The following is a 27,933-nucleotide window of genomic DNA, read 5'->3' as shown; positions in this document are numbered from 1 at the left end:
TTTGTTTCAAGAGTTTCATTTTGCCGTATAAGTTAGAAGTTTATCTCCATGTGCTTTGTCCTATTCGGCCTGTGTGTTACAGTTTTTGCCAATTGCTTACACATATGTTGCATACTTTGGCCCACTGTGTCAAAACTTAAGGAGGAATGAGACAAAGCACATGGAGATTATCTTCTAATTTATAGGGGAGAACGGGGTAATCTGAGCCACTTTTTACATTTGCTCCCCTCTAAGGGAGCTAAAATGATTTATCACTCAAATTTACACATTTCCCATTATTTCAGGATGTTTCCTAGAAATGGGCATTAGCAGAATTTTTTCAAGACAAAGGGCAGTGAAAATATGATTGTTTTAAAAAAAGTTGTCATGTGGCTCACTTTACCCCAGCTGTGGGGTAAACTGATCCACTTACTTTTTCCACTCTGAAACTACCATAACAACACATATTGTAACAGTAAGAATCCTGAAAGCTAGCCACACATTCCAGAACTAATGTCGGACTAGTAAAAGAATGATGGGGTTTGGTCAATTAAGCAAAGCAAATTTTCTAAACACTTGAAAGTAACTCTGAACAAAGTCAAATACAACATATTATAATTCAAAAGGTTTTAATAAGATTCAAATGAAAGATAGAACCAGTTAGATTAGAACACAATCTGGGGGTCAGAACACAGGACCCTTAGAGCCAGCTAGTGTCTGGGGGTCAAAGCATAAGAATATCAGAACCAGCGAGAACAGCCTGGGACTCAGAACACAGGAGAAGACCCAACTGGATTATAACATCAGCCTGTCATACTCTACAACTAGGCCTACTCTACGTTACAGGGAAAGATGAGAAGGTGCTCTTTCCGTGTGGTTGCCCCAGGTCGTCTTCCTGGTGTATTTCCTTGGCATGATGGCTTTTCTACAATGTGTATGACATTACAATAAAACATATGTTATGTAATATTACATTAAAATATGTTTAAGACTAAACTTAACTTGTGCCTCATGGTGGGGGAAAGTGAGACAGTGGCTCACTTTCCCCCACAGCATTTGGCTCACTTTCCCCCACCACCACAATTTGAGAAAAAACTACCTCTCTTAGCATTTCAGGCTAATATTCAGTTATCAGCATCACATGGTTTCATATGTTGGTAGTTCATCAACACGTATGATAGAAGTTTTTCTACGTGAATACATTTGCTTTGGCACAACAGTTGATTAAGTTGACAGCAAGAAAATTTACTTTTACATGCAAAATACCTATTTTGGTGAAAAAAACATGCTTACCACAGCACCATGAGGTCCTCTCTTTCAGGGCCATGGGGAAATGAGAGGGGCTTGAAAACATATATCTCACATGACCACAAATGTTTTCCGTTGCCTAGATACAGGGGGTGGCTCACATTACCCGATGCCTCAGATTCCCCCGTTCTCCCCTACGGCAAAATGAAGCTATTGAAACAAAACCTAACAATCCCATTTCAAAACTGTTTTAGCATCAAAACAATACACACATGCACCTTTGAATTACTCTTTCCAAACAGCAACAACACACAGATGTGCTTTATGTAAAACACAGCTGTATTCAGTACTTTGGATGGTTTTTGACTTTAAAAGTCTCGTACCGAATTTTTTTTTATGAAAGATTGATTCACTACAGTTCATCTAGACACATGAAAATAAAAATGCTTCTGAAAAAAAAGTGTATATTGCAATGTCATGGTTTTGGCCAACAAAAAAACGAATAGGTAGGATGCAGTTCAAAAAGCAATTCAGTGTGTCACTACTATACTGTAAACTCTGAAACAATTACGAGAAAATAAAAAAAACAGTGTTGAAAGGAATGGGGCGGGTGGATTATGAACCCTTTGGATACCGCCTCACGCTTGCGTCTGGCCACATCGCCTCATCGACATCACATGCAATGTCATCCTTTGAGAACCAACAGCGAAAATATTCCTGATATCCAGTCTAAATGACCTAATTATGGAGCTATTGTGTAGTTGGGCTGTACTCTCTGCCCAGGCTCCTATATTGATAGGCCATGATCTATAACATGGTCCACTATAGTGACCCTGTCTCTGTCTGTTGTCTCTCTTGTCCTCGTGCCCTGACTCTTACTGTCTTTGTTCTCACAAAGAAGCTGAGCTCACCTGAGGTCTATTTGTAGTGCTCAGGCTCACACTGATTGGTATTCAATTAGTTTTATTTTGTATATTTCATGTGTGTGAGTCTGTGTTTTTCCAAGTTTAGTTGTGTTTTGTATTTTACATAGATGTGTTTTCCCAATGATTGCAGGAGATTTCATTTTTGAACAATGTGTCTTGTGTAAAAAACTGTGTGTAGTGTTTTGCAAGCAGTGTTTTGGAGAATTTCAAACACAGTGCAAAGCATATTTTGTGTTTGTGGGGTTGGTGCTTGTGTTTAGGGAATGGTCACCAAAGTTAGAGGTTGTGATGATTTGGGCAAAGCAACCACTATTAGTGTGTAAGCATTAGGCAAAAACTGTAAGTTTTGACACAGTGGGCCAAAGTCTGAAACATGTGTGTAAGCAATCAACAAAAACTGTAACTAATTAATTATGTATTATGGGAGTACACTATATTATGCTACTTTAGACTTCTTCTACTCTACATTTTGGAGTCAAATATTGCACATTTTACAGCACTACGTTTATTTTAAAGCTTTGGTTACGTTGCAGATTCATAATATCAATACAAAGCTTTTATTAACCTGTATTGTCTGTTCAAGGGGTGTAACATTAATGCATCAATAATTATAATCCAGTTCTATTATCCTATGATTCTGAAAAGGACAGTCCATTCCGCATAATAAATATGGTTACTCTTGGTAGGCCTATATAATTAAAATATAGCCTATTTTGATTCTAATGGGCTACTTTTTCTTGAGTAGGCCTAGGTTCTGTGCAGGACTTTAAATTGTAACAAACAAAGTAGTTTTGCTACTCTTACTTGAGTCAAATATCTGAATTCTTTTTCCACCGCTGTTTAAAGGTTATACATGTATTAGCACGATTAGTTAAACATCTTTAATAAACACATTTAGCCAGAAATGAACGAGATATCCTTACATTTTTCCTCGCGAAGTTTGTATCCAACCTCCTCAACTGTTACACGCGCGTCACCGACCGTGTAGCGCGAGACTGCCAGTGTGTGAGGCTCGTGCACGTGTGTCTTCCTCGGGTTAGCTTGCTGCAAGGTGTCAAACTTCACAGTTTTCAACACATTTCTGTTGTCATGATAGTTTTGTTCTGTCCGAGGTAGCTGAGTTCGAGTTTTGGAGTGGTGATAACTGTCCGGACAATCACCCACAGAGGATTTTACCAGGGTCCACGGTAAGTTTTTCTAGGTTTATTATTTACTATCCATTTCATTCATAGTAAGCTACAGTTTCTTCAAAAGCTCCCTGTGTCTGGTTACGAAAAAGATGTGTACTCTTACTACAGAACAGTAGTTTCCCAGCGGCTGTAACATGGGATGATAAAACTGTTTATCTCGTTGTCTTTCCCTTTCTTTGTTTTATCGTGGTGGTTTTTGTTTCTTGGCTTTGTTGTCCAAGCTACCACAGCGGCATTTGGTCACCATGGAGACGGCACGTGAACGCGCAGAGGGACCTCATTCTCTTTTGGTCGTAAAATCCTCCAAATGTAATGAGCAGAGGTTGTGTAGGCCTACTGTCTGCCTGACTTGTTTTTTAAGTAAACACACTTCAAAAAGAATTGTTTGGACTTTATTGCATTTCTAACAATGATACAACCTACAACCAACCATCCTGGTCAGTTTTTACATTTTGACAAAGATATGTTCATTGTACCACACTTAGATGTAGGTATTCATACTTTACTTCAGGGGGGATTGTTGTGTTTATCTAACTGTATGTTACAAAGATAGTCACTAAATAATTTTTAAAATAAGACCTTACATATAAATGTGTCAACTTGTACTTGGGACATTGTTTATTTATAGACTAAGTGGTTGATTGTATTTTTTTAGAAAAATAATTGGCAGTTGAATTAATATTAAAAGTAATCTTTAGTTCCAATACTTCCATACTTTTTCTAAAGAAATATTGTAGTATGGCTACTTTTACTTATGTCGGATCATCATGCATTATTCTATATGTTTATTCTTCCAACAGATTTCCATCAGTGAGACACCCTGTAGCTGCTCCCATAATGAAATAAAAACGGCAGAAGTCATTTGCAGACTGTCTTGGCAAATGTCCCGTAGGCCTAAATGGCCCCTATGGAGAGAAAAGATGAGATCTGCAGCCCCTTCACTCCACGACGCAACGCTGCGAGGAAAACCAGCGCGGAGATAGTCAGTGAAGCCAGACAGTCCCTGAGAGTCCAGTCCACCCTGCGACCGTTCACTCCCAGAGATGGACACAGGCAACTGTTTGCGAAGAGCTCTGTCGGTGCAGAACGTGACAACAGGCCTCCATCAACCTTTAGGTCAGTCAAAAACTACACTTAAATCTCCTTCGTGTCGTCATGATGTGCTGAGATCAGATTGTAGAACTAAATATGAATTTTTCTTTCAGTCTTCATGCCCAAAATTTTGATGCTCCTGACTCCAGGCCAGGTTCAGGGACTCGCCTGTCTCCTCTGGACCATGTAATATCCCACACAAACATACAGTGCATATGGTGGTTCATTTTGTATTTTCAGATTTGAATATATATACATTTATTCACAAATTTTTAATTGTATGAATAATTTCCATGAACACTGAATAGTACGATAAGCCGTATGCATGACTGCTTTTAACAAATGGGATGCTTGCTCATTGTTTACACCATCGTGTGCCGCTAACATGTTTGTGTGCTACCAGAAGCCAAAGTTGCCAGTCCCTTGCGATGCTGGGGATCCATTCAAGACCTTTCCTAAACCCCCCACTGACCCACTGGAAGGGAAGAGGGTGTTGGCAGGGGCACGGGCACGCCTCCTCAGGGCTGGATCTCTCACTATGCTTCCCCCTGTGGAGGGACACACAGATGGTAAGGAAGGAGAAAAAATATTGAAACTAGTCTGCATCAATGGGTCAAATATGGCAGATATAGGGGGTGTTTAGTTACACAAAGTTAAGTGTTGACAATATGATACAATATATGATACAATAAAATACTATTAATAACAGAAAGTATTAGGTGGTGCATTTTTTTTTAAAGCTAAAAAGCGAAAATAAAACATCAGTCATTTATTTTACCCGTTGCTTAGCTGTAAATCTTCGGTGAAGGCACTAGTGCAAGAGCAGCCTTCTCAAAGGGGAAATGAATGGAGCCCTTCACTTGCTGACATTATTCCTGATTTACATTCTCTGTGGTTTGGCCGGGTGAAAAACGTTCTTTACTGCTGCTGTTTTGAGTAAGAACTCTCTTTCTCTCAAACCTTTTTTGACCCTCAAATCTGCAAATAGATATGTGTACGTATACAGAATGTATAAAGAATTTGTACAAATCGTGGCTTTATTATTTTAGCTAGTGGAACAAGCAGAAGTGTTGCTGCAACATAAATCGGCAACTTATAAATTACTTTTTTGCCACATCCTTCCTATGTGTTTAGTGAAAGACAGATTGAATCAAGGCCCGGGACAAAAGCAGCCGTCAGCTAAACGGCTCCCCGGCACAGACCACACCGAAGCCCTAGGTTGTCCCCGCAAACCTGGCCCACGCAGAACAGCCAGTGAAAGGTACGCTTTCTATCCCTCTGTTTGACTTGCAAGATCTGTTCTACGCTCCCCTCCCTCCCCCCCTTTCCTGTTCCTTCTTTTTGGCCAAAGTGACAGGACGACAATGAGCTGAAGATGTATAGGCTCTCAAAGGATGCATTGGTAGCCATTACTAGATGGAGTTGATTGTGCCTCCCAGTTAGGGCTGGCCCGAATACCATTTTTCAGGCTTCGAATATTCGTTGGTTTTTCCGAGCGAATATTCGAATATTCCTTCCAGAAAAACACACCATCAAAAAATACATAAAAAAAAAAAAAAAAAAAATTAAAAAGATTTTTTTTTTTTTTTTTTTTTTTAAACGTTAATAATCCCTATATACTCCCTGGAACCGATTTTGACAGTATCTGCATATTTTGTTGAAGATTCACGCGCTCGGAGGTGAAGTAATGGATGCGCTATGACACTTAGTGATGTAATATCCTCCTAAATGAGCAATACTACTACTACTACTATAATATTACTAACTTTTATATCCAAATATAAAATTATTTGATGACATTATATTGCAGTACTAGCTTCTTGCAAAAACATTTTTTGAAAAAAAAAAAAAAAACGAAGCTCCGAATACTAATTTAAGCTCCGAATACTAATTTTCCGAACGAATATTCGGATATTCGAATAATTCGGGCCAGCCCTACTCCCAGTTTTGCCTTTCATCAAATCCCTCCATGCACCGCCTCCTCCTTGCATTGTAGCCTGTCTCTGAGATAGCTGCAAACAAACTATTTCTATTTGTTTTCCTGTTGTGGTCCATAACTTATCCAATATACTGAGAAAATAACATTATAACAAGAAATACTTTCAAAAGGCTGATATCACTATAATTGATTGTGTTTCGCTTTTTGCCATTACTTGCCCAACGCATGAACCAAATATTAACCCATTGATGACTATGGCAATCTAGGATGCATGTCCTTAATGCCTGAGGGTTTTCTGAAAAAATAGTACGAATTGTCAAGTCTACCAAAACCTTAATATCTAAGCCTGTGTAGCACATGGAAACATGAAATAAAATACATTTAAAAGTTAAGGTTCACAGGTTTTATTTAAACATGCTCCCTTAGCGCTTACAAATCAACAAATATTTCTAAAAATCGTCAAAATTAGATGAATTAGAAAATTATTAAATATTGTTAATAAATAGATGCAATGTGTTGTGTGATTTTCGTCAGTAGTCTATAGTAGACCTTGATTCTGCGCACCAAACGCCACTAACTGTTCTGTCGCCGACATAGCTGGCGTATTTTTTTTATTATTTTGTTTTATTTTTGATTTTTGATTTTTTTTGATTGACATGATTTTCGGCAAACCACACAACTTTTGGGTGGTCACGTGGTCTTCAAAAAATCAACAAAACCCACCTCATGTGTATTTGAACCAATGACAGTGCATTCTATGCTGGGAATGCCATGAAAATTAGATAAAGTAATAATGCTGCGCGACGCAGCATCAGGCAGGAGAGCCAATGTGGCATCGCGCAAAAGCGCTTTACATATCTTACCACATTCACCCATTCATACACCGATGGCAGTAGCTGCCATGCAAGGCGCTCTCTGAACCATCGGGAGCAATTTGGGGTTCAGTGTCTTGCTCAGGGACACTTCGACATGTGGCGGGGAGACGGGGGATCGAACCTCCGACCCTGCTCTCCCTACCCACTTCGCCACTGCCGCCCTAATCTGACTCAAACTCTTAGGGTGTATTCACACATGGAAAGTCCGTTAGTTCACTTGCTTTGGTCCAGACCAAATAGAGTTTAGATTTTTTTTGTTTGGTGTGGTCCACTTTCATATTGCCCCTTTTGCAAGTGAACCAGCATTACGAAGCAAAACCACACGTGATCTGAGGTCATTCATTCATTGGACAGACATTCTGGGGTGGAGAGAAGCAGGAAGAACGAAGTAAAAACCGCGAAATATATCATTGATATATAATACGGGGTTAAACATAATAAAAAGGCCTACATCTAGCCTATAAATGAAGAAGAAGAAAATCTAATTATTGTTGTTTCATATGGTTATAATATGTAGCCCTATGTCAATGCCACGTTATGTGGCTTGTAGCCTACGATGTGAAACATAATGTATAGCCTACTGTATTTTTGCTGTTGGACGCGCGGCTCGAGAGAAGAATAGGCTCAAGCTGACACTCAGCTGATTAAGCAGTGTATCAGCTGGGTGTCAGTTCGGCGCAGTTCAGTTCCAAACTGACACAGGGACAGTATTGACGGTCACGTTCGGAAGAAAAATAAAAACACACACTTCATGCAAAGCGCAGCGTGAACCTGTTGGCACTGTGCGGGAGACGCTCCCCTCTCCATCTGATCGCTGAACATATCAGCATGTGTACGCGTCATTATCAACTGTAATATTTTGGCTCGGGGCTCCCGGTCAAACCACAACTAATCTTCCTAACAATGGCGACAACAACACTTTCCCATAATGTGAAGCTGATGGCGATTAAAGAAAAAAAAGAAAATAAAATAAATCAAAGGCGCAGTGCTTCCTGCAATTGGGTCGGATCGAGTCCGGCCAAATTCACACCACAAACGAACTGCAGCAGAGTTCGTTTTGAAGCGCATCGAGACCACCTCTTCAGCTGGGTCTCGGTCCGCTTGTTTGGTCCGCCCCCGAGTGCGATTGCTGTATTCACACCTGCCTGAAAGATGCGCACCGAAGGCAGAAGTGCACCTGAGTTTGTTTCAACCGAACTAAACACGGCATGTGTGAATACACCCTTAATCAATCATGCTATATTTTGCATGGTAAAAAAAAGAGCTTTCCTTTATTTAAAACTATATAAACCATACATATTTTCCAAAGCAAAAGGTTTTCAAATAAATATTTTATCCATGGTTTGATCCAGAGCCAAAACCGGTTAGATAGATGCAGCCACCTGCACTCACAGATGAATAAATGAAGTCACTTAGACCAGCAATGGTGTCACTAACTAACAGATATGACCAATTCTTCAATTTGAGACACTCTTCCCCATTTTAAACCCCTCATATACTTTACTGTATACACTATGTCTTTGTCAGAGTTAAATCCAGCTTCCTGGCGAGCTTCATTCCCAATGAAACTGCCTCTATATGTCATTACTATCATGTGTCAGCTTTTACACCTTCACAGTGCAGAGGGCTAAAAGCTCTGCTTTTTTCTGCCGACCTCATCAGCTGCGTGTCAGTACAAGGGGCATAATTCTGTGGCGTGAGGTTGGGTCTGTCGTTACAATCCATCCGCATATCGATTGGGTGGGGCAGCTGAGGCTGTAGAGGGGGACACACCATAAAACACTTAAACAGGATATCCGGGCTATCGCCTGCAGCAGCACCTCCTCACCTCCTCCTCCCTCACGGCCAAGTTCACACCAAGTGTTTGTATTACTTGTTACTGACAAAGAGAAGTCCTAAGAGACAAGGCTGTGGTCAATGTTTGATTTAAGAGGAGAAGATTAAAGACTTCCCCTTCTTGATTAGTGTTGGGTCAGAGTTTTTTGAAGTACTGTTCTTAAGTGTTGCAATGAACTGCATTAAAGGTGCATTAGGCCGAGACAAACCGAGTGGAAATAACAGAAATAGTCAAGCCAGAAGTACACCGACTGCAAGTGGAAATAGACACTGCGTGACAGATTAATGTGATGAGTTGGATGAGATATAAAGATAGGGGAGATTAGACATCCACTAGCTTCTTTTTCTCCAATAAGCCGGAGCTTTATAGCTCCAAATGGCTCTCTATTAGATTTGGGTGCCCATCTGGGCAAGGCTGGCAGCAGCGTGTGTTGTGACTGCAGTGCACTGGCCAGGCCTAAGACAGGGATGAGGTCATGTCTCAGAGAATGCAGTATCACACAAAGAGGCCTTATTATCAGGCTCTTAATCCTATCATACAGAGCCAAAGCCCCCTCTCTGACATTCACTGCAACATGCCTCGGCCAGCACTCCCTGCTGCAAATGCCCTGTGTGCCAGCTTATAACAATCACTAAATCTCCATCAAAGTGAAAGTGCACTCTTTAGTAAGAGCCACGTACAGTATATTAATGCTAAGGTCATCCAGTCATCAAGCAACGCCTTCTGGTGATGCTCCAATGGAACGGAAAGGAGACATTTTAGCGAGGGACATTTTTCTGCCAGTAAGACCTTGAAATATAGCTCACTTGGGTGTAGAAGCTCAAAGAAGATTCCCTCCTGAAAGGCTTTTTTATACCAATGTCACCGCAGAAGCTTTAGTAAGTCCCAGTAACATAGTACTATTTGTCCTTGGAAGAAGTGATTACACAATTACAATGCTTTCTAAGGTTGATTGACGGTTTTGTGTGGGAGTTCTGGAGTAAGTCCTGCAGTTCTGGAGGTGATTGGGATGACTCAACTTGCAGCTTGTCTCTGTCTATTAATAATTATTTTCTCAGCTGGTCACGTAGTAATTAGTCATAAGTCGCACCACCTGTCATGTTTCACAGAATGTAATTCAGTCATCCGTCATTATCTTTGTGTGTGAGAGGAATTGCGCGGGACTTGACAGTGACATGAGGGGAGCAAGATGCATCAGTGACATGCACAGAGGGCAAGCTGTAACACATAGCATAGCATGACAAGGGGGCGTGCTATTGGGGAGCACTTTACGGTTACTGTACAGAGGCGGTGAGGCTGTGCAGACAGCTCACAGTGACAAATCATGAACAGCTTTAACCAGGCTGCCCACAAAGCTAAGATCTTAGTTCCTGTCTGTTGGGGATTGCAGTTTGTGATGCAAAGATTCACACGCACACAACTTACAAGCAGTCAAGCACAAACAGACACACGCATGTATCCGCATGAGGGCAAATGTACATACACAGAGACACACACACACGCTCACTCACAAATTACAGAGAGCAGCGCTTCACAAAATCTCAACCTCTGCTGCAACAGGGACACCTAGTGGCACCTAAAGAATATATTTTTTTTTTTCTACAATTCATCCTCTAAATAGTTCAGTAAAAAGAATGGAACATATATTTTTTTTCACTATACTTTATTGCCCAATTGATCCAAATCTCTCAAAGTTTGTATTTTTCTTTCAACTGAACAAGTGATTAGTCACCAGTGTCTCATCTCGAAAAATCTGTTGTAACCAGACTCTTTGTGTTTCTTGCTTTTCTTTGTGCCAACAGTGGAATAACGCAGCCTGCTGATGACTCAGGAGTTAGACCCACAGAGGAGCCAGCAGTACAGAGAACAGGTTTGTCCACTGACCCTTACTGCTATTTTTTTGCATTGTACATTTTGTACAGCTTGCAAAATAAAACTGTAGCTGCATTTGACCATTTAGTGACTTTTCTTATTTTCTAAATGAAGTCTAAATATAATGAGATGCAAAAATAAGTATTTTAATCAACGACATAGACACACCTCTCTACCATTACCTGAACACCCCTGTCTAATTGTCAATCTTTGATTAGGGTGTTTTTTTGTTAAATGGCTTAATTTCCCCCATGAGAGGCAGGCAATAGCTGAGAGAGGGCTGTTGGTTTGGGCAACCACAGTTTCCTGCATCACACCATGCAAGGGGGTATGCAAATGTTCAGCAAAATAAGGTGCACGGTGTGCGAGAGTCTGCAGACATTTGCATGCACAAACACACACACACACACACACACACAGACGTGTTTTCATTGCACACGCACACACTCACGTGCCCATACGCAGACTATTTCACATGAGCACAGAAATCAGAGGAAGTGTAGCTGTGGATGGTGACCTTTTCATTGTGGCATCAAACTTCCTGCTGTTTTATTTTAAGACAGTGAACTTGTGAACCAACTTTGTCACCCATGTTCGGCGTCTGGGGTTTGAGGTGGAAATCGGCTAACTGAAATTCTCTCCACACATTGCAGATCTGGGGAACGGAGACAAGAAAACAAGCACAGAGGAGGATGCTGAGGCGTTGCTGTGGAATAATATGATTTCTCCTCTTCTGCAACAACTTGAGACTGTGGCTGCAGGTAGTCTAAACGACGCATCATCAAGGATGCCCAATAAAAAAAAGTCCAACCATGTGACATATTTTAATCTTGACCAGATACATTCATTTGACCCAAGGAATATATAGCTTTTGTCACAAACTCGTCTGCACTCATCACTTTCTTTATAGTCCATTTTCCTCTTTGGGTTTGAAAGATGTCTCTGAAGCTAATCTAGAATGTAAATGTGGTTGCAGTTATTCTGTTTCCTTCTTTGTGCCTAATTTTCTCTTTCCTTATTACATCTGATTTTCAACCAGCAGGCTGGGGAAATAGATGTATAGCATTGGCAGATAGTCATGCATGAAATCTAACAAAAGGCAAAAGAAAAGTCATTTCAACAGCTGAAGAAAGGCAAACTAAACAGTGTTGTGTTTGGCCTCCATACATAATTGTCTAAGCCTGAAACTGCGGTCTGGCTGCCATGAAATGAAATCTATGGCTGTAAATATTTTAACACTCTACAAATTTAATGGAAAATTCATTTGAAAGATAAATATTAATTATTTATTGTACCAAGTGCCTTCTGGCTCATGCATAAAACACCTTTCAGATTCAGTGGGAAATTGCAGTGCAGTGTTGAGTGTGAGACTGCAGGCGACCTTTTTTAGAAAGGGGCCAAACCCTGTTATTTATGCAGGGAAAACATTTATTCTACCTCAAAAACAAGGAAAAGCCTCCACCCTTTCTCTTCCTCTGCGTCAAGATTGTAGCTGCCTGTTGCAGGATTGTTCCCCTTCACTTGACCAGTGGAACTACTTTGAGCTGCTTCTCAGAAAATAAGGGAAGGGGAATGTTCTTTTTTTACTGCTGACCAATGTATTATTGATGTTGAGGATTTAACCCCAAGTTCCTCATGCAAACAATAAGTGTACACACCATGCACTTGAAACCAAAGCATATTGCACAAACATACCGCAACAGACACAAAAATATCACTCCTCTGTATTTTGTATTGATACACACTTGCCAACACACACTCACACAAGTGGGTGTTTTCATTTTGGGATGTTTGCTTTCTCTGTGAATGTTTGACATGTTGCCCCTGAACTTGATATCCTTTTTGTTTGTTTGTTTTTTTCTTCTTCTTCCCTATATCCTCTTTCCTGTGATGCCAGGCAGCTGTGAGGGCTCGGTGGAGCGCCTGTGTGATTTGTGTGACGGTCTCCATGGCACCTTGGCAGAAGCGGACATGCTCGGCCGGCGCTGTAAGCGAAGGTCGGGGATACTTCGAACGCTGTTTCGCCTCATCGACCTCAACTCTGCCCAGCTCAACCTGCACATCGCCAAGCTGTGTCTTGCTGTGAGTTCGTTGCTCTGTCTCTGTGGTTGTGTCAACGGGTATGCCACTTCTCAGTCACTATCACAAGGGCACCCACTCAGCACTTTGACTCTCAAAAGTTGTGTGCTTTTTTTTTTTCTTTTTTTTTTCTTCTCCAGCTCTGTGTCAGTGGAAACAACCTGCTCAACATCTGCAAGCTCATCTTCCAGATCAGCCGCAGTGAAAGCAACGACATCCTCTTCCAGAACAACTCTATCATAGGTGAACACCATTCTAGATCAGGGTGGTCTAGTTTAGGGGTTCAATTCTGCACCAGGTTTATATGTTCTAAAATGTTGGTACAAAAAAAACACAAAGTTATACTTAGTCAATTTGAAGGATGTAGATTTTTTCCACTCTTAGACAAAAAAGTTGTGTTCATGTCTTGCATATAAACTGCTCTATGAATTATGTTGGCCTTTTTTTTTGTTTACTGACTGACCCATTTACCAGTTCATTACAGATACATACAGATGTTAATGTTAAATTTTTTCTCCATGTCCAGACTCAGTTTTGGCCATTTTGAGCCATGAGGATGTGTCCGCATCTGGCGAAGCTCTCCTGTACTGTGTAGGGACTCTGAAGTTTTTGTCAGGAAACAGTGCGATCCTCAAGCTTCTGCTGGACAAGAACTGCATCGCTGTTGCTCAGAAACTCATCCGAAGGCTTTGCACGGCAGAAGACGCCCACTTCACCATAGCAGGGCACATACTTGTACAGGTATGTCACAGACTGCTGATAATGATGTATTCAAAACTTTTTATAATTTAAAACGTCTTGGAGGAATTCTGAGGTATTTGGTGTACACCAATCTATTAAACCAATAGCTTTTGGATTACAACTCGGGGTGAAACTTGAAGCATTAACAATGCACATACTTTCTGGCTACATGAGTAAAAATCCCAAAGTTATAATTAGTCAATGTAAAGGAACGCAATGTTAAATATTCGTTTTTTTAATGTATTTCTTGGCTGTTGTAGATTTTCCCACTATTAGACAAAAATGTTTTTGTTTATGTCTGGTATATAAGCAGCTCCAAGAGCATAATGTTCTCCGCCGGCCACTTCAGTCTAAAACACACACGGAATTTTCACTCTTCGGGAAAAATGATCGCTGCTAAACCGCAAACGTTGGCCCAATCAAACATCTCGAGGCCAGCCCTTCGTTTGATATTTAACACAACTCATTATGCTGTTGGAGCAGGGAAATAAGCAGACCATGACTTTTCCAGGACTTCCAGTGCTGCCATGATGTTGCAAATGACTGTTTCCCTCTCGTGATAGAATGATTAATGTCAGTGCTGAATAGTTTCCGGTCGCCCTGCTGTATGGCGTCCTGTACAGGCCAGCAGCCAGCCTTTAATGAGCTTTAGACCAGAACACTGTGTGCAAGTGATAATAATAATACGCAATATTGTTCTAAATATAAAAGCTAAGATACAGTAGGTACATTTCTATACATTTCTTCTTGCTATCCAACAGCACTCTTTCTCTCTCTGACCCCTGTAGCTGACAGCGACCCTGAGGAACCTTGCAGACCACCCTGATTCCCGCACACTCTTCGTCTCCTTCTCTATACTACCAGAGCTCTGTGTGGTGCTGCGTCATCACTGCAAAGACCAGGACATCTGCACCAATATTTCCAGGATATACAGGTATCAAACAAAAAGCCCTCATAACCTCAAAGCAAGCCATCATCCACATTTGACCCCTGCTCTCTGTTTTTAGTTCTTACTCCAACATCACTCGCCTTCTTTTGTTTGTAGTTGGGTCACACAAAACAAAAGTCTACTCAGAAACAGAGTTCTTGTCAGACAGGATGTGGTTATATTCCATATGTGTTTGTGTCTATATACCATTACAAAAACACTCAAAGTAGTGACACAGCTGCTTTGTGTTGATTCAGTATACAGTTCAGAATTTGAGTTTATTTGTGAAGACCTACATGACAAGAAAGGTCCGACATGTGCAGTTTGAAGTTGGATAGGGAACTGAGCCTAAAAACAATCACACACGCTCATGAGAAAGAAACGCTTAACAATGTTTACAAGTTGTCAATCTTGTTAAAACGGAACGTAACAAACCATCTCGAAATTCAAACTAGCAAGTTCATGGGGGGAAAAAACCTTTCCCTTGTGTGAATCTAAAATTATACAAATCAGAGAGTACAGTGGTTTCAATTCACACAAGCTCCTGGATAATAAAATATAGCAGTTACAACAATTAACAAACACAATTTTTTAAGGATATACTACTCTGAATCTAAAACTGTGGCCTCTATGATATGAAAGTTCTCAAGAACAAAAAATTACATATATGTAAAATATTTCAAAGGGAGATGCTGTGAAGTGTGGCCACTATGTCAACAAATCACAGTGGATGGATCGTGTTAAATATTAAAAGTGTAGAAGAAGTGAAGTAGCGAAGACTCGTAGGGTCTGCAAACTGACTCAGTTACACATTACTGCTCTGACATTACTGAGTCAGATCAATGTAACACCAGCGAATGTTAGCCACCATAAGCTGACGGTCATACCCTACGAAATAAGCAGAAAAACCCTTTGAGTTTTCAACCTATTTTTTAATATGAAATAGGTGCCTCCTCTTGACCTTTTGTAGAACTACATTGGATAGACTATGCTTCAATATTAAATCAAGATGCAGGACCTTAACAAGGCCTCATCTTCTGGTCTGACCATAGGACACTGATCTCAAATGACTCCACCAAACAGAGTGCAATGGCACAAATGATGGAGAGAATGAGTCCCCACCTTCAGTTTCTCAGTCCTGGTCTCAGCCTCCTTCTTTGGCACAAGTTGGTCATCGGTATGTGAGGCAGAAAACAAAACATTTAGTTGTTTCTCCAAGAGAAAATACCAGGCTTAGCAGTTTTACTAGCCGGGTTAGTGCTGATAAAGCTAACCATTTCTGAGTGTTTTTGCGCACGATAATGAGAGCATGAAAGTTATATCCCAGCCCAGGCCTACTTATCCATTAGTGTTGATTTAATATCTCCATATTTAGTCAGCCTGGCGGAGCGGTCGCTGAGTGGTGTGGTCAGTCAGTGGTATTTGTTGTCCTCTCTCTCCCTCAGTAAACTCTCCTCCTACTCGGAGTGCCGCCTCGCTCTGGCCCAGACCCCAAACTGCTACCAACTATTTTTAGAACTGCTGAGCAAACATCACCAAAAACAGGTGAGTCCATGCGCCTCCTCGTCCGTGTGTGTGTGTGTGCGTGCGTGTGTGTGTGTGTGTGTGTGTGTGTGTGTGTGTGTGTGTGTTTGTATTATATAGAGAAAGTTTATCCAGAGTTTATGATGCAACTCCACTAAGCATGCTATCCAACACCACTCTCAGTGTTTATGCACCTCAAGTCCAAGCACATTCACGGGACATTGTGTCCCTCTGCACGTGGCGTTGCCCTCCCTTTCGCGGCTCTGCTAGGTGTTTTTTGACACTTAATCATCCCAGGAGGGTTCTGGGTAAGTCAAGGAAAGGGCAGGAGCAAAAGGAAGAAAATAAAGGAGGTGAGCTTGGGTAGAGGTGATACAAAGGTGGAGGGGAAGAGAGATACAGTAGATGTGAGGAGGAGGACCAGAAGAAAAGGGACTCAGATATGACGGCCGGCCATCTATTAATAATCTTATATATGGAATAAACACACATCCACGTCTTCAAATACACACACACATACTGCACAGGAACACATGTAATGAGCACCATGATTGAAGGGACGGGACACCCCGTCCCATTTTATAGGAAAAATAGTGTGTGCTTACCTGCTCCTTGTGTGATTTACTTAGTGGGGTCAGGATGCAAGGGTGATGCACAGGGTGTCATCTGTCACCTTTTTCCTGGTAAGTATGTGATAACCCATTGAAAAGATAGGTCATGCTCACATTTAACCATGTCTATGAACTCAAAACACAGGCTTACTGTGCTGCAGGCGAAGAGGCTGTTGATGTTCAAAACTTAAACATAATCTCATATGTTTTATTTTCTCATCAAAAACAATCTCTTCTGGTGGAGAGATATTTTCCGACTCAGAAAAGCCATCTGTAAATAAACTAAATTGACGAACTAAATGTACTATATACAGTCATATGAAAAAGTTTGGGAACCCCTCTCAGCCGGCATTATAATTGACTCTGCTTTCACACAAAAAAGATAAAAGTGGTATGTCTTTAATTTACCAGGAACAGCTAAGTACTGGGATGTTTTCCAAACAAAGATTTTTTGAAAAGCAGTATTTAGTTTTATGAAATTAAATAAAATGTGAAAAACTGGCTGTGCAAAAATATGGGAACCCCTGTGGTCTTGCTGATTTTAATGCATGTAACAGCATGTAAAACTGAGGACTTTAAACACAAAATTGGTTGGATTATGTTGTTAAGCCTTGAACCTCATATAAAGGTCTGTTTAATCATGATAAAAGGTATTTTAGGTGCCTAAATGCAAGTTCCACTTCTCTTTGACTCTCTTTAGAAGTGAGACAGAATGCGATCATCAAAACAGCTCCCAAAAGATCTTAGAAACAAAGATTATTCATTGTCATGGTTTAGGGGAAGGCTACAAGAAGCTTTCCCAAAGGTTTCAATTGTCAATTTCTACTGTAAGGAACGTTGTCAGGGAATGGAAGGACACAGGCACAGTTGCAGTTAAACCCAGGTCTAGCAGACCAAGAAAAGTACAAGAGCGGCATAAGCGGCGGATTGTGAGAATGGTTGCACACAACCCAAAGATCACCTCCAAAGACCTGCAAGAACATCTGGCTGCAGATTGTGTATCTGTACATGGTTCTACAATTCAGTGCAATTTGTCCAAAACATCTGTATGGCCGGGTGATGAGAAGGAAGCCCTTTCTGCGCCCACGCCACAGATACAGTTGCATGGAGTATGCGAAAGCTCATTTAGACAAGCCAGATTCATATTGGAAGAAAATTCTTTGGACTGATGAGACAAATTAAGTTATTTGGTCTTTATAAAAAGCAGATGTTTTGGTGCAAATTGCGCTGAATTGTTGTACGATGTACAGATACACAATCTGCAGCCAGATGTTCTTGCAGGTCTTTGGAGGTGATCTGTGGGTTGTGTGCAACCATTCTCACAATCCTCCACCTATGCCGCTCCTGTTTTTTTCTTGGTCTGCCATGCCTGGGTTTAACTGCCACTATGCCTGTGTCCTTCCATTTCCTGACAACGTTCCCTACAGTCGAAATTGACAATTGAAACCTTTGGGAAAGCTTCTTGTAGCCTTCCCCTAAACCATGACAATGAACAATCTTTGTTTTTCAGATCTTTTGGGAGCTGTTTTGATGATCCCATTATGTCTCACTTCAGCAGAGAGTCAAAGAGAAGTGCAACTTGCATTTAGGCACCTAAAATACATTTTCTCATGATTAAACAGACATTTCTATGAGGTTCAAGGCTTAACAACATAATCCAACCAACTTTGTGTTTAAAGTCCTCAGTTTTACATGCTGTTACAGGCATTAAAATCAACAAAACCACAAGGGTTCCTATATTTTTGCACAGCCAGTTGTTCACATTTTATTTTATTTCATACAACCAAATACTGCTTTTCAAAAAATCTTTGTTTGGAAAACATCCCAGTACTTAGCTGTTCCTAGTAAATTAAAGACATACCACTTTTATATTTTTTTTGTGAAAGCAGAGTCAATTATAATGCCGGCTGAGAGGGGTTCCCAAACTTTTTCATATGACTGTAACTCTTTTCTAATTGTCAATTGAATATTTATTGTTTTGGATTTTTGATTGGACAAAATCAATCTTACAGATAAAACAATAAATTGATAATGAAAATCAATTGTAGGTTAATGGATAATGAGCCGAATTGCTTGTTACATTTGTAAAACATACTGTACACTACATTCATTTGATGAATGTAACCCCAAAACTACTAAAAAGTGATCTCCGTGTTTTTTGTTTCTAGCACTGAATAAATAACAATGCTGAAAAAGTTGCACGTTTGAAGCCACTTTTTCCAACACAGTCTGGCCTGTCAGCCACATTTGCAATAGAAAGAAACATCAAAACACAGTTTGCTTTCATTCAGAAATATTAACATTTGACGGATTCCGATTGTCTATTACAGTATTTTTCTCCTCCAATCTTCCACAGGACCTTGTGGTGCGCCTTCTGTTCACCCTTGGGAACCTCACAGCCAAGAGCGACGAGGCTCGGCAGCAGCTCTTTCAGTGCGAGGGCTGCATGGAAACACTGCTGCAGCTGTACCACAGCTACCAGCGCAGAGAGGATGTGCCACCAAAAGGTTCCCCCTCATCTAGCAAGGCCCCTGTACATCCAGCCAGCGTGCAGGAGGAGGATGACGTGCTGGTGAAGCTGGTCAGGGTACTGGCCAACATGTGTATCCACCCGGATGTAGGTCCAGCTCTGGCAACCAACACCTGCTGCATTCAGATGCTGATGGAGACACTCGGTGAGCGAAGAGATGGCGGAACTCATCACCCCCCCTTAGATTGCCAGTGTTAAACAAAATGATTTGTTAAAGGTGTAGTAGTCAGTTATTCTGGAGAACGCTTGTTGCCAAACCATTTATTTTTTTTTGGTCAAAATCAATTAATATTTCCTCACGATCCTCTAGCTGTCCATACTGTCTGTGCGCCGAAAGCAATTCCAATGTTAATTCAAAGCCTAAGCTCTGTAAATGGACATGTTGCTAGCTACGGTGGGCCCCCTTAAGCTGCTGTTTACACTGGATCTTTTTTCAGTGCGCACGTACAGGTAGCGGATTGTGAGTAGAGATTCACTGATTTTGACAAAAAAGTGATTCTGTCAACAAGTGTTCTCCATCATAGCTAACTCCACCTTTAAGCTGAAAAATGTAAGCTACAGTCGGTAGCAGATTTGTGGTTATAACATTTTCTTGATGTGTCCTTTTTCACCCATGTCTGTCATACAAAGAGAGCAGTATGTAAAATGTGGAGTTCTGATGAGTTTAAAAATAGCTTGTTTGTTGCATTGTAAGTACAGTAAGTCTCTGCGAGGCACCCAACCACTTCCCTTGTGCTGGGAACAAGACATGACTTTGGTCGAAAAACACACTCCTCATTTGTCTGTCTATTCCATCGCTTGCTTTCCTCTCTGTGCTTTCTGTACACAGCACATCCTCTTTTGGTCGACATGTTTTCATCGAGTGAAGCGCTTGTCTGCATGTGCAGGATGTTGTATCACATCTCACGGCCGACTTGGTTTGTGTTTGTTAAATTCTCCCATGTGGTTAGATGGTTTCAGGACAAGGTTGAACTGATACGCGGGTGGGTGTGAAACTCTCGATTTCTCTGCTGCCTGCCTCCTACACACACGCCATGGCAGTTGAGAGAGAAAATTAGATAAACAAAACTAGAGGTCAAACTAGTGAAGAGCATTTCAAAAGATAGAGGGGCCTGATCTTGCTGCCAGAGCCGGTATGTATATGAAGTAACTGAAGACAGAAACATAAAATAAGTTAATCGAGGAGGATATGGAGTTGGTGTGACGTCTGGAAACCGAAATGAAAATCTCGGTAGAGGATGAAAGAGCAGACTTGTCTTATCTATGTCCTGTTTTGATCGAGTTCAGAACAGGATGTGCTGCTTTTTATTACAGATCCTTTGAGGGGGGGGGGGGCAACCAAGCGGCATTTTCAGTCAGAACCAGAAACGAAACTCAAGCGCCAGTTGACAGCAACCGCAATATACACGATTTATGATCGAGCACACGACATCTGCTGCTATATCAGGAACAGACTCGGTTCCAAGCCGCACACTGTGTCATGGCTGGCTGGATGGGGTCACATTGACCTTCGTATGCCTGCCAGCTCATGATCAAATCAAACTGACTATATGAAGCCACAGTTAACCACAGCTACTTTCGTGATAAAGTCACATTAGTGTCGCCAGGCTTGAATATGCGATGATGCTGTTTCCCCACCACCACCACCACAAGGTGTTCACTGTATAACTGCATGTATTTACATCTTGCTTGCACTTAAATAATCGGGTAACATCTACATACAGTACAACTGAGTACAACCCAGTTTACACAATCCATGTTGCAGTAGTTAAACCTCCTATGAGGAACTTCAAAATGTTTATATAACAATAGTTTTTACTTTGACAAACAACGCTATTTTTTTTTTGTTATTATTAATGCCATTGCCCGGGTTCGATTTCCTGGGAACTGGGATCGTCATATTTTCATTACTGACAGTCACAGAAATACATTACCTCATTGTATGCATCCTGGGGTCTCTCTTTCACTCACTTCCTATACAATTGCCCACAATGACACTACAGCTTTTGTCCAAAGGTGCTGCTAGAATCAACAACTGAATGTTCCTACTACCGTCTGTAGAGATGAATAGTCTATTCCTGCTCTATTCCCAACCTCCTCCCCATCAACATAACAAGAACACAAAGTGTTCAGCCAGATAAGTCATTACCAGGGAAAGAGCAGTCTATTCTTAGTGTGCAGTGAACATATGTGGCAATGAAACGTTTTAACTGATAATTACTTCGAGACTTGTCACCAGATTCAGGGTCACATTATGTTAATGAATAGTGGGTACATGAAAGGTTACTGTTGTCCAATGCTGTACGGACCTCCACTCTGTTGGCTGTATGTATTCTATAAATAAAAAAGAATGTAAATTCAAGGTTACGCTTATTGAGGATCATTTTCTTCCTTGTTTTTCTTTTGTTTGTGTGTGTTTCACAGAGCTGAGGTCAGTGCAGGAGAGTGAGGAGCTGTTGGTGAATGTGGCTGCCACCATCAACAATCTGTCCTTCTACCAGGCGGAAAGCTCTGCGCTCAGACACAGTCAACTGACCATCGCAAAGCGTAAGACTGAAGGACCAACAGATCTTAGTGTAGAAATTAAGAATAAAAACAGTGAGAGGGTGTAACCGCTTTTTTAATTTCACTCCCCCCTTTTTTTCTACTCCCCCATTTCTCTCCTTTCCTCTGCTCACACTTGTCACCTCAGTCATGTTGAAGTTGGTGCTCAGCTGCAGTATGGATGCCATGCTGGAGGCCACCCGTGTGTATGGGAATTTGTCACAGGCCAAGGATGTACGGGACTTTATTATGCAAAACAAAGGTATATGTTGAACACAAACACGGACAGACGCACACAAAACACAGGATGAAACTTCAAATATATCATATTTTGTGTAAAACATACAGAATGTGTTGACCCTTGCAGGAAAGTTTGCATGTTAGAAAGAAAAAGGACCGTCTCTTTCATCTTTAAAGCTTAATATTACACAGAAATAAGTTGATAAAATAAAGACTAATGCAAAGATGCATTAATCATATAATCCAAGTAGTGAGTACCCAGTTCCAGTACAGTAGAGCACACCAGGGGCGTTTCTAGGTTTCTGTAACATCCAGGGCTTAGTCCAAGAGGGAACAGGATAGTGCGCGCGCGGAGAATGCACATTTATTTTCATAATGCTTTACCTAAATAAACAAAATAGGCAGGTAATTATAGCTTTAAATAGCTACCTGACTGCTGCTTATCCCCAGACATCTAAAGTTCCATTCAAGTTATTTTAGAGTAAAATGAATACAAGTGAGACAGACCTTACATTACCCATATGGGGTGTCAAACTCATTTTCACAAAGGGCCACTCTATGATGAAATGATAATCACACTAAGGGCCGACATGGAGTTTACTGACATGCCTTCTTTTTAATCCAAACAGTAAAAACAACATATCTATAAATATATTGTATACAACCTGCGTACAGGGTCATAGACTAGGTTTCATTTCAACTTTTTGGGGGACACATTATAGGTGGGGGGTATAAGTGCTCCCCCAGACGTTTTTGAGAGTCAAACACTTAATTTCCTGCATTCTGGTGGATTTTTATTCCTCTATCTGTGCCTTTTATGGATCATTTTATAGTGGAAATATTTCTTTTCTGTGAAGGAAAAGACAACATTCAGGTTCCTAAAGAAACAACTATAGTGGTATATAATTCAGTAAGCCTCTCAGGCATCCTGGATTTTTCAAAACTTTCTGCAAATTCAAAACTTATCACATGTTTTGGGTATTTCTTTTTTAGGATTCATGACTCAGCACCAGAGTTAACTATTTATGACACTTAACATTGGTAATGAAATGACAGCCACCATTGGAAATGAAAAGGGTGGGCAGCTAGCTAGTTGGCTAAATTGTAACTTAAGGCAAAAGTTGGAAACAAATCATGTTAGCATTCATCCATAGACACTTGACACAATCAATCATCAATATTAGCAAGCTCTTTAGCCTCATAGATTGGCCTATTTACAGCCCACAGAAAACTGACATATTTTCTTCAATGCAAGTTCATCAATTCATGGCTTAAAATGTTGAGCAGTCGAACAGACATTCCTAGCAGTAAGCTACGCAAGACTCCTAACCAATGGGAGCATGTGCGACGTGCGGATATGGCACAGGCTCTGCATGCAGCATCCGAGGCATCGGGTAGTGTGAGCCACCCCCTGTATCTAGGCAACCGAAAACATTTGTGGTCATGTGAGATATATGTATTCAAGCGGACCTCATGGTGCTGTGGTAAGCATGTTTTTTTCACCAAAATAGGTATGTTGCATGTAAAAGTAAATTTTCTTGCTGTCAACTTAATCAACTGTTGTGCCAAAGCAAATGTATTCACGTAGAAACACTTCTATCATACGTGTTGATGAACTACCAACAAATGAAACCATGTGATGCTGATAACTGAAGATTAGCCTGAAATGCTAAGAGAGGTAGTGTTTTCTCAAATTGTGGTGGTGGGGGAAAGTGAGCCAAATGCTGTGGGGGAAAGTGAGCCTCTGTCTCACTTTCCCCCACCATGAGGCACAAGTTAAGTTTAGTCTTAAACATATTTTAATGTAATATTACATGACATATCCTTTATTTTAATGTCATACACATTGTAGAAAAGCTATCATGCCAAGGAAATACACCAGGAAGACGACCTGGGGCAAACACACGGAAAGAGCACCTTCTCATCTGTCCCTGTAACCTTCAGGGCTGGAATGTAGAGTAGGCCTAGTTGTATGTTGAGTATGACAGGCTGATGTTATAATCCAGTTGGGTCTTCTCCTGTGTTCTGAGTCCCAGGCTGTTCTCGCTGGTTCTGATTTTCCTATGCTTTGACCCCCAGACACAAGCTGGCTCTAAGGGTCCTGTGTTCTGACCCCCAGACTGTGTTCTAATCTAACTGGTTCTATCTTTCATTTGAATCTTATTAAAACCGTTTGAATTATAATATGTTGTATTTGATTTTGTTCAGAGTTACTTTCAAGTGTTTAGAAAATTTGCTTTGCTTAATTGACCAAACCCCATCATTATTTTACTAGTCCAACATTAGTTCTGGAATGTGTGGCTAGATTTCAGGATTCTAACTGTTACAATATGTGTTGTTATGGTAGTTTCAGAGTGGAAAAAGTAAGTGGATCAGTTTAACCCCAGCTGGTTCACTTTACCCCCTTGATTTTTCTGGTCTGTCTCAGTTTACCCCACAGCTGGGGTAAAGTGAGCCACATCACAACTTTTTTTTAAACAATCATATTTTCACTGACCTTTGTCTTGAAAAAATTCTGCTAATGCCCATTTCTAGGAATCATCCTGAATTAAATATATATATATATATATATATATATATATATATATATATATATATATATATATATATATATATATATATATATATATATATATACACACACACACACACACACACACACACACACACACACACACACACACACACACACACACACATATATATATATATATATATATATATATATATATATATTTTTTTTTTTTTTTTTTTTCAAAATAGATTCGGGGCTAATCAAATTAGATCTGGGGCTTTAGCCCCGAATGAAACAGCCTAGTGACGCCACTGGAGTACACACCTTATGTCATGTTTAGGAAGACTTATCTGCAAGGCCAGCTACAGTCAGTATAAACATGCCTGCTGATGGCGGTGATAGCAGCCCTCTTATCTTTGACCTGCTTTGTCTTTGTCCACATCCCTCACGCCATCTCTCTCTCTCTCTTCTCTCTTTCTTCTCTCTCTCTCTCTCTCTCTCTCTCTCTCTCTCTCTCTCTCTCTCTCTCTCTCTCTCTCTCTCTCTCTCTCTCTCTCTCTCTCTCTCTCTCTCTCTCTCTCTCTCTCTCTCTCTCAGTTCACCAGTTTGTAGTGACACTGCTGGACTCCAAAAGCACTGAGATGTGTTTTTCAGCCTGCGGGGTCCTCACCAACCTGGCTCTGGACCCCCCCAACAGGGTCAGTCTCTCACTAGAGGGGGCTGCTGCCAAGTAAGGACTAATGCACAAAGTGTGTGTGTGTGTGTGTGTGTCTGCGTGTGCGTGTGTGTTGGCTATACAAACACTAAATCTTTGTATTTTATTTGACAGACTAGTAGCCGATAACAATAAAAAATCTAGAAATAACTAATACATTATTTTGAGATATCACCATAATTACTTTTATTATGTTTATGATCGTTCCCTTAGGTTAGTTTGGACTGCAGAATGCGGTGAATTTGTAACTGGCATAAAAAGCTTTATAACGTAAAAAAAAAGAGGGAAAAATGTCAACATATTTACTTTTTTAGCATAGCGCTAGATTGATACCACACTCATATCTGCATTCTAAAAAGGAAGCTACAGCCTGTCCCTGGGCTCAATGGAAACAAAATCCAGCACCTTTAGACAATCATATTGTTAAAAAGTGATTTTACGGGGGTTGAATTGTTTAGATTATTAACTTTGGACAAGGCCAAGTTAGCTGTTTCCCTGTTTTCAGTCTTTATACTTTGGCAAACTAAGCTAATCCCGGCCTTAGTTTGGCATTTAGCAGACAGATATGAAAGTGGTATCAGTCTTCTTATCTAATTCTTGGTTAGAAAACTGTCTTTTTGCAAGTATTCCCCAAAATGTTAAACTATTCCTTTAATAGCAAACTGAGCTAAAGCTGTTTGAGTCTTTGGCTAACGTAGCATCCTTATTTGGAACAGAGAGTAGGCCTACACAGGTTGTTTTTTTCAGAAATATGGTCTTAATTATGAAAAACATGAGTAGGACAACACCAGTGACATGAAGAAGACACCACTAATCATATCAGTCTTGATGTTATTTGTTCCCAGTAGTTAGTGACAAAACGTTAAGATTCTTGATATGTCAGTTGAGATTACCTTGTCCATCTATCTTTAGAACAAGTGTCTCACTTCACTTCTAAACACTGTTTGAACATTTAAGTTCTTCTTTACGCTTTACACACACACACACACACACACACACACACACAGACACACACACACACACGGATGTTGGTCCAATGAAGTGGAGCGTATGCCCACAAACCTGCAGGTCATGTGAATACCGATCCCTGGGCCTGGAGTCATGTGAGTGTGTGTGTGTGTGTTTGTGTGTGTGTGTGTGTGTGTGTGTGTGTGTGTGTGTGTGTGTGTGTGTGTGTGTGTGTGTGTGTGTGTGTGTGTGTGTGTGTGTGTGTGTGTGTGTGTGTGTGTGTGTGTGTTTGCGTGTGTGTGTGTGTGTGTGTGTGTGTGTGTGTTCGTGTGATCAGGCTTGTGGACTGTCTGAAAGTCTTTGGAGCAGGTGATTGGCAGCTGGCGGGTCAACTTTGTCAGGCGTTGTGGAACATAATCTGTGGCGGCTCAGAGAAGCTGCTGGACACACAGGAGAGAGAGTCACTGCTGGAGGTCCTCATTACATACCTAGGTTGGTGCACAGTGTTTTAACTAATCCTTATGTAACAAAGGACGGAGTCATGCTGGAAATAACAAGCTTCCATTCACATCAGCAGCCCTCTGGGGGGAAGGGAGGGACGCACATATTTCCCACTGTCACGAACATTATACTTCCATGGTGGTCACATCTGAAAGTGGCCTGGACACAAAACCCGTTACTACTGCAAATGTTTTAAATAAACCTGAAGCCTCTCACTCTCATTCTCCATCCACTCTTTCAAAAAATCATTCCGTAGATGAAGAAGAGGCTCTGAAGTGGACAGACAATGAAGACATGAGGGACTACCACAAGGCATGCTGGGAGTTGGAGTTCCTACCTGTAGCTCAAAAGCTGATGAAGACGCTTGAGCCTTCATACAGGACAACCTGACTAAGAGACACAGAGTTAAGAGTTTAATGTTGTCATGGAAAGCATTTATGCTTTCTTTTTGTGTAAAACAATCAACTGCGATGGGTTTTGAAGGTGGCGGTATAAGTTTGTTTCCTTTTCCAGAAGAAAGCAGCTGAGGTCTTCTCGAATTCATTTCACACACAGTAGACTCCATTACTGGGTTTTCAAGTCAAAACACCAAATCACCTCTGCAGGGTAATTCACTTCTCCGCTGTCCACGCACATGCTTTAGTACAGGTATGTTCCAAGTGGTAATGATTTTGCTAAATGATGGTAAGCAACAGTCAACCATTAATGTCATCATCAATGGTAGCCTTATTGATGCTTTTTTTCTGGAAGGATTAAACTACCAACTTTTTCAGGGTGATTTAAGGCCAACAGATGGTCAGTGAGTCATATTCACAATAGTTTTTAGGTGGCTGATAAAGGCAATTATGCAGGTTAAAGGGTGAAAACATTGTGTGTGGATGTGAACATAACCAACCTTTTCTCAATGTTGTTTACTTTATTAACCAGATATGAAAAAAACATCTGCCTTTTAATGTATTTATGTTGTGTGTCTTTGGTCACTCCTTGTCTTACAGCTACATTTCCTACTTTTTATGCACTTTAACTTCCCATTAAGCTCACCGAAGCCTAGCCTCTGGGGATCTTTACATGTGCAGGGGAAGTCATTTGATACAAGCTC

At 40.8% G+C, this 27,933-nt stretch overlaps 1 protein-coding gene across 1 annotated transcript; it reads left to right on the top strand.

Moving 5' to 3' along the window:
* Window positions 1-4,241: 4,241 nt before the first annotated feature.
* On the top strand, window positions 4,242-27,224 carry armc2 (armadillo repeat containing 2; the record flags this gene model as incomplete). Its single annotated transcript, XM_080048230.1, has 17 exons — window positions 4,242-4,459; window positions 4,549-4,621; window positions 4,839-5,004; window positions 5,570-5,696; window positions 10,889-10,956; window positions 11,612-11,719; window positions 12,856-13,040; window positions 13,178-13,280; window positions 13,564-13,778; window positions 14,567-14,712; window positions 16,152-16,251; window positions 19,198-19,516; window positions 21,796-21,918; window positions 22,064-22,177; window positions 25,268-25,400; window positions 26,671-26,825; window positions 27,091-27,224. The coding sequence occupies 17 exons, from the start codon at window positions 4,242-4,244 to the stop codon at window positions 27,222-27,224; spliced, it is 2,487 nt and encodes an 828-aa protein (XP_079904356.1).
* Window positions 27,225-27,933: the final 709 nt, after the last annotated feature.

Source organism: Ammodytes marinus (genome assembly GCF_949987685.1).
Source record: "Ammodytes marinus genome assembly, chromosome: 19".
Classification (NCBI taxonomy): Eukaryota; Metazoa; Chordata; class Actinopteri; order Uranoscopiformes; family Ammodytidae; genus Ammodytes; species Ammodytes marinus.
Note: the sequence above shows the minus strand (reverse complement) of the source record. Positions and strands in the feature narration are given on the sequence as shown.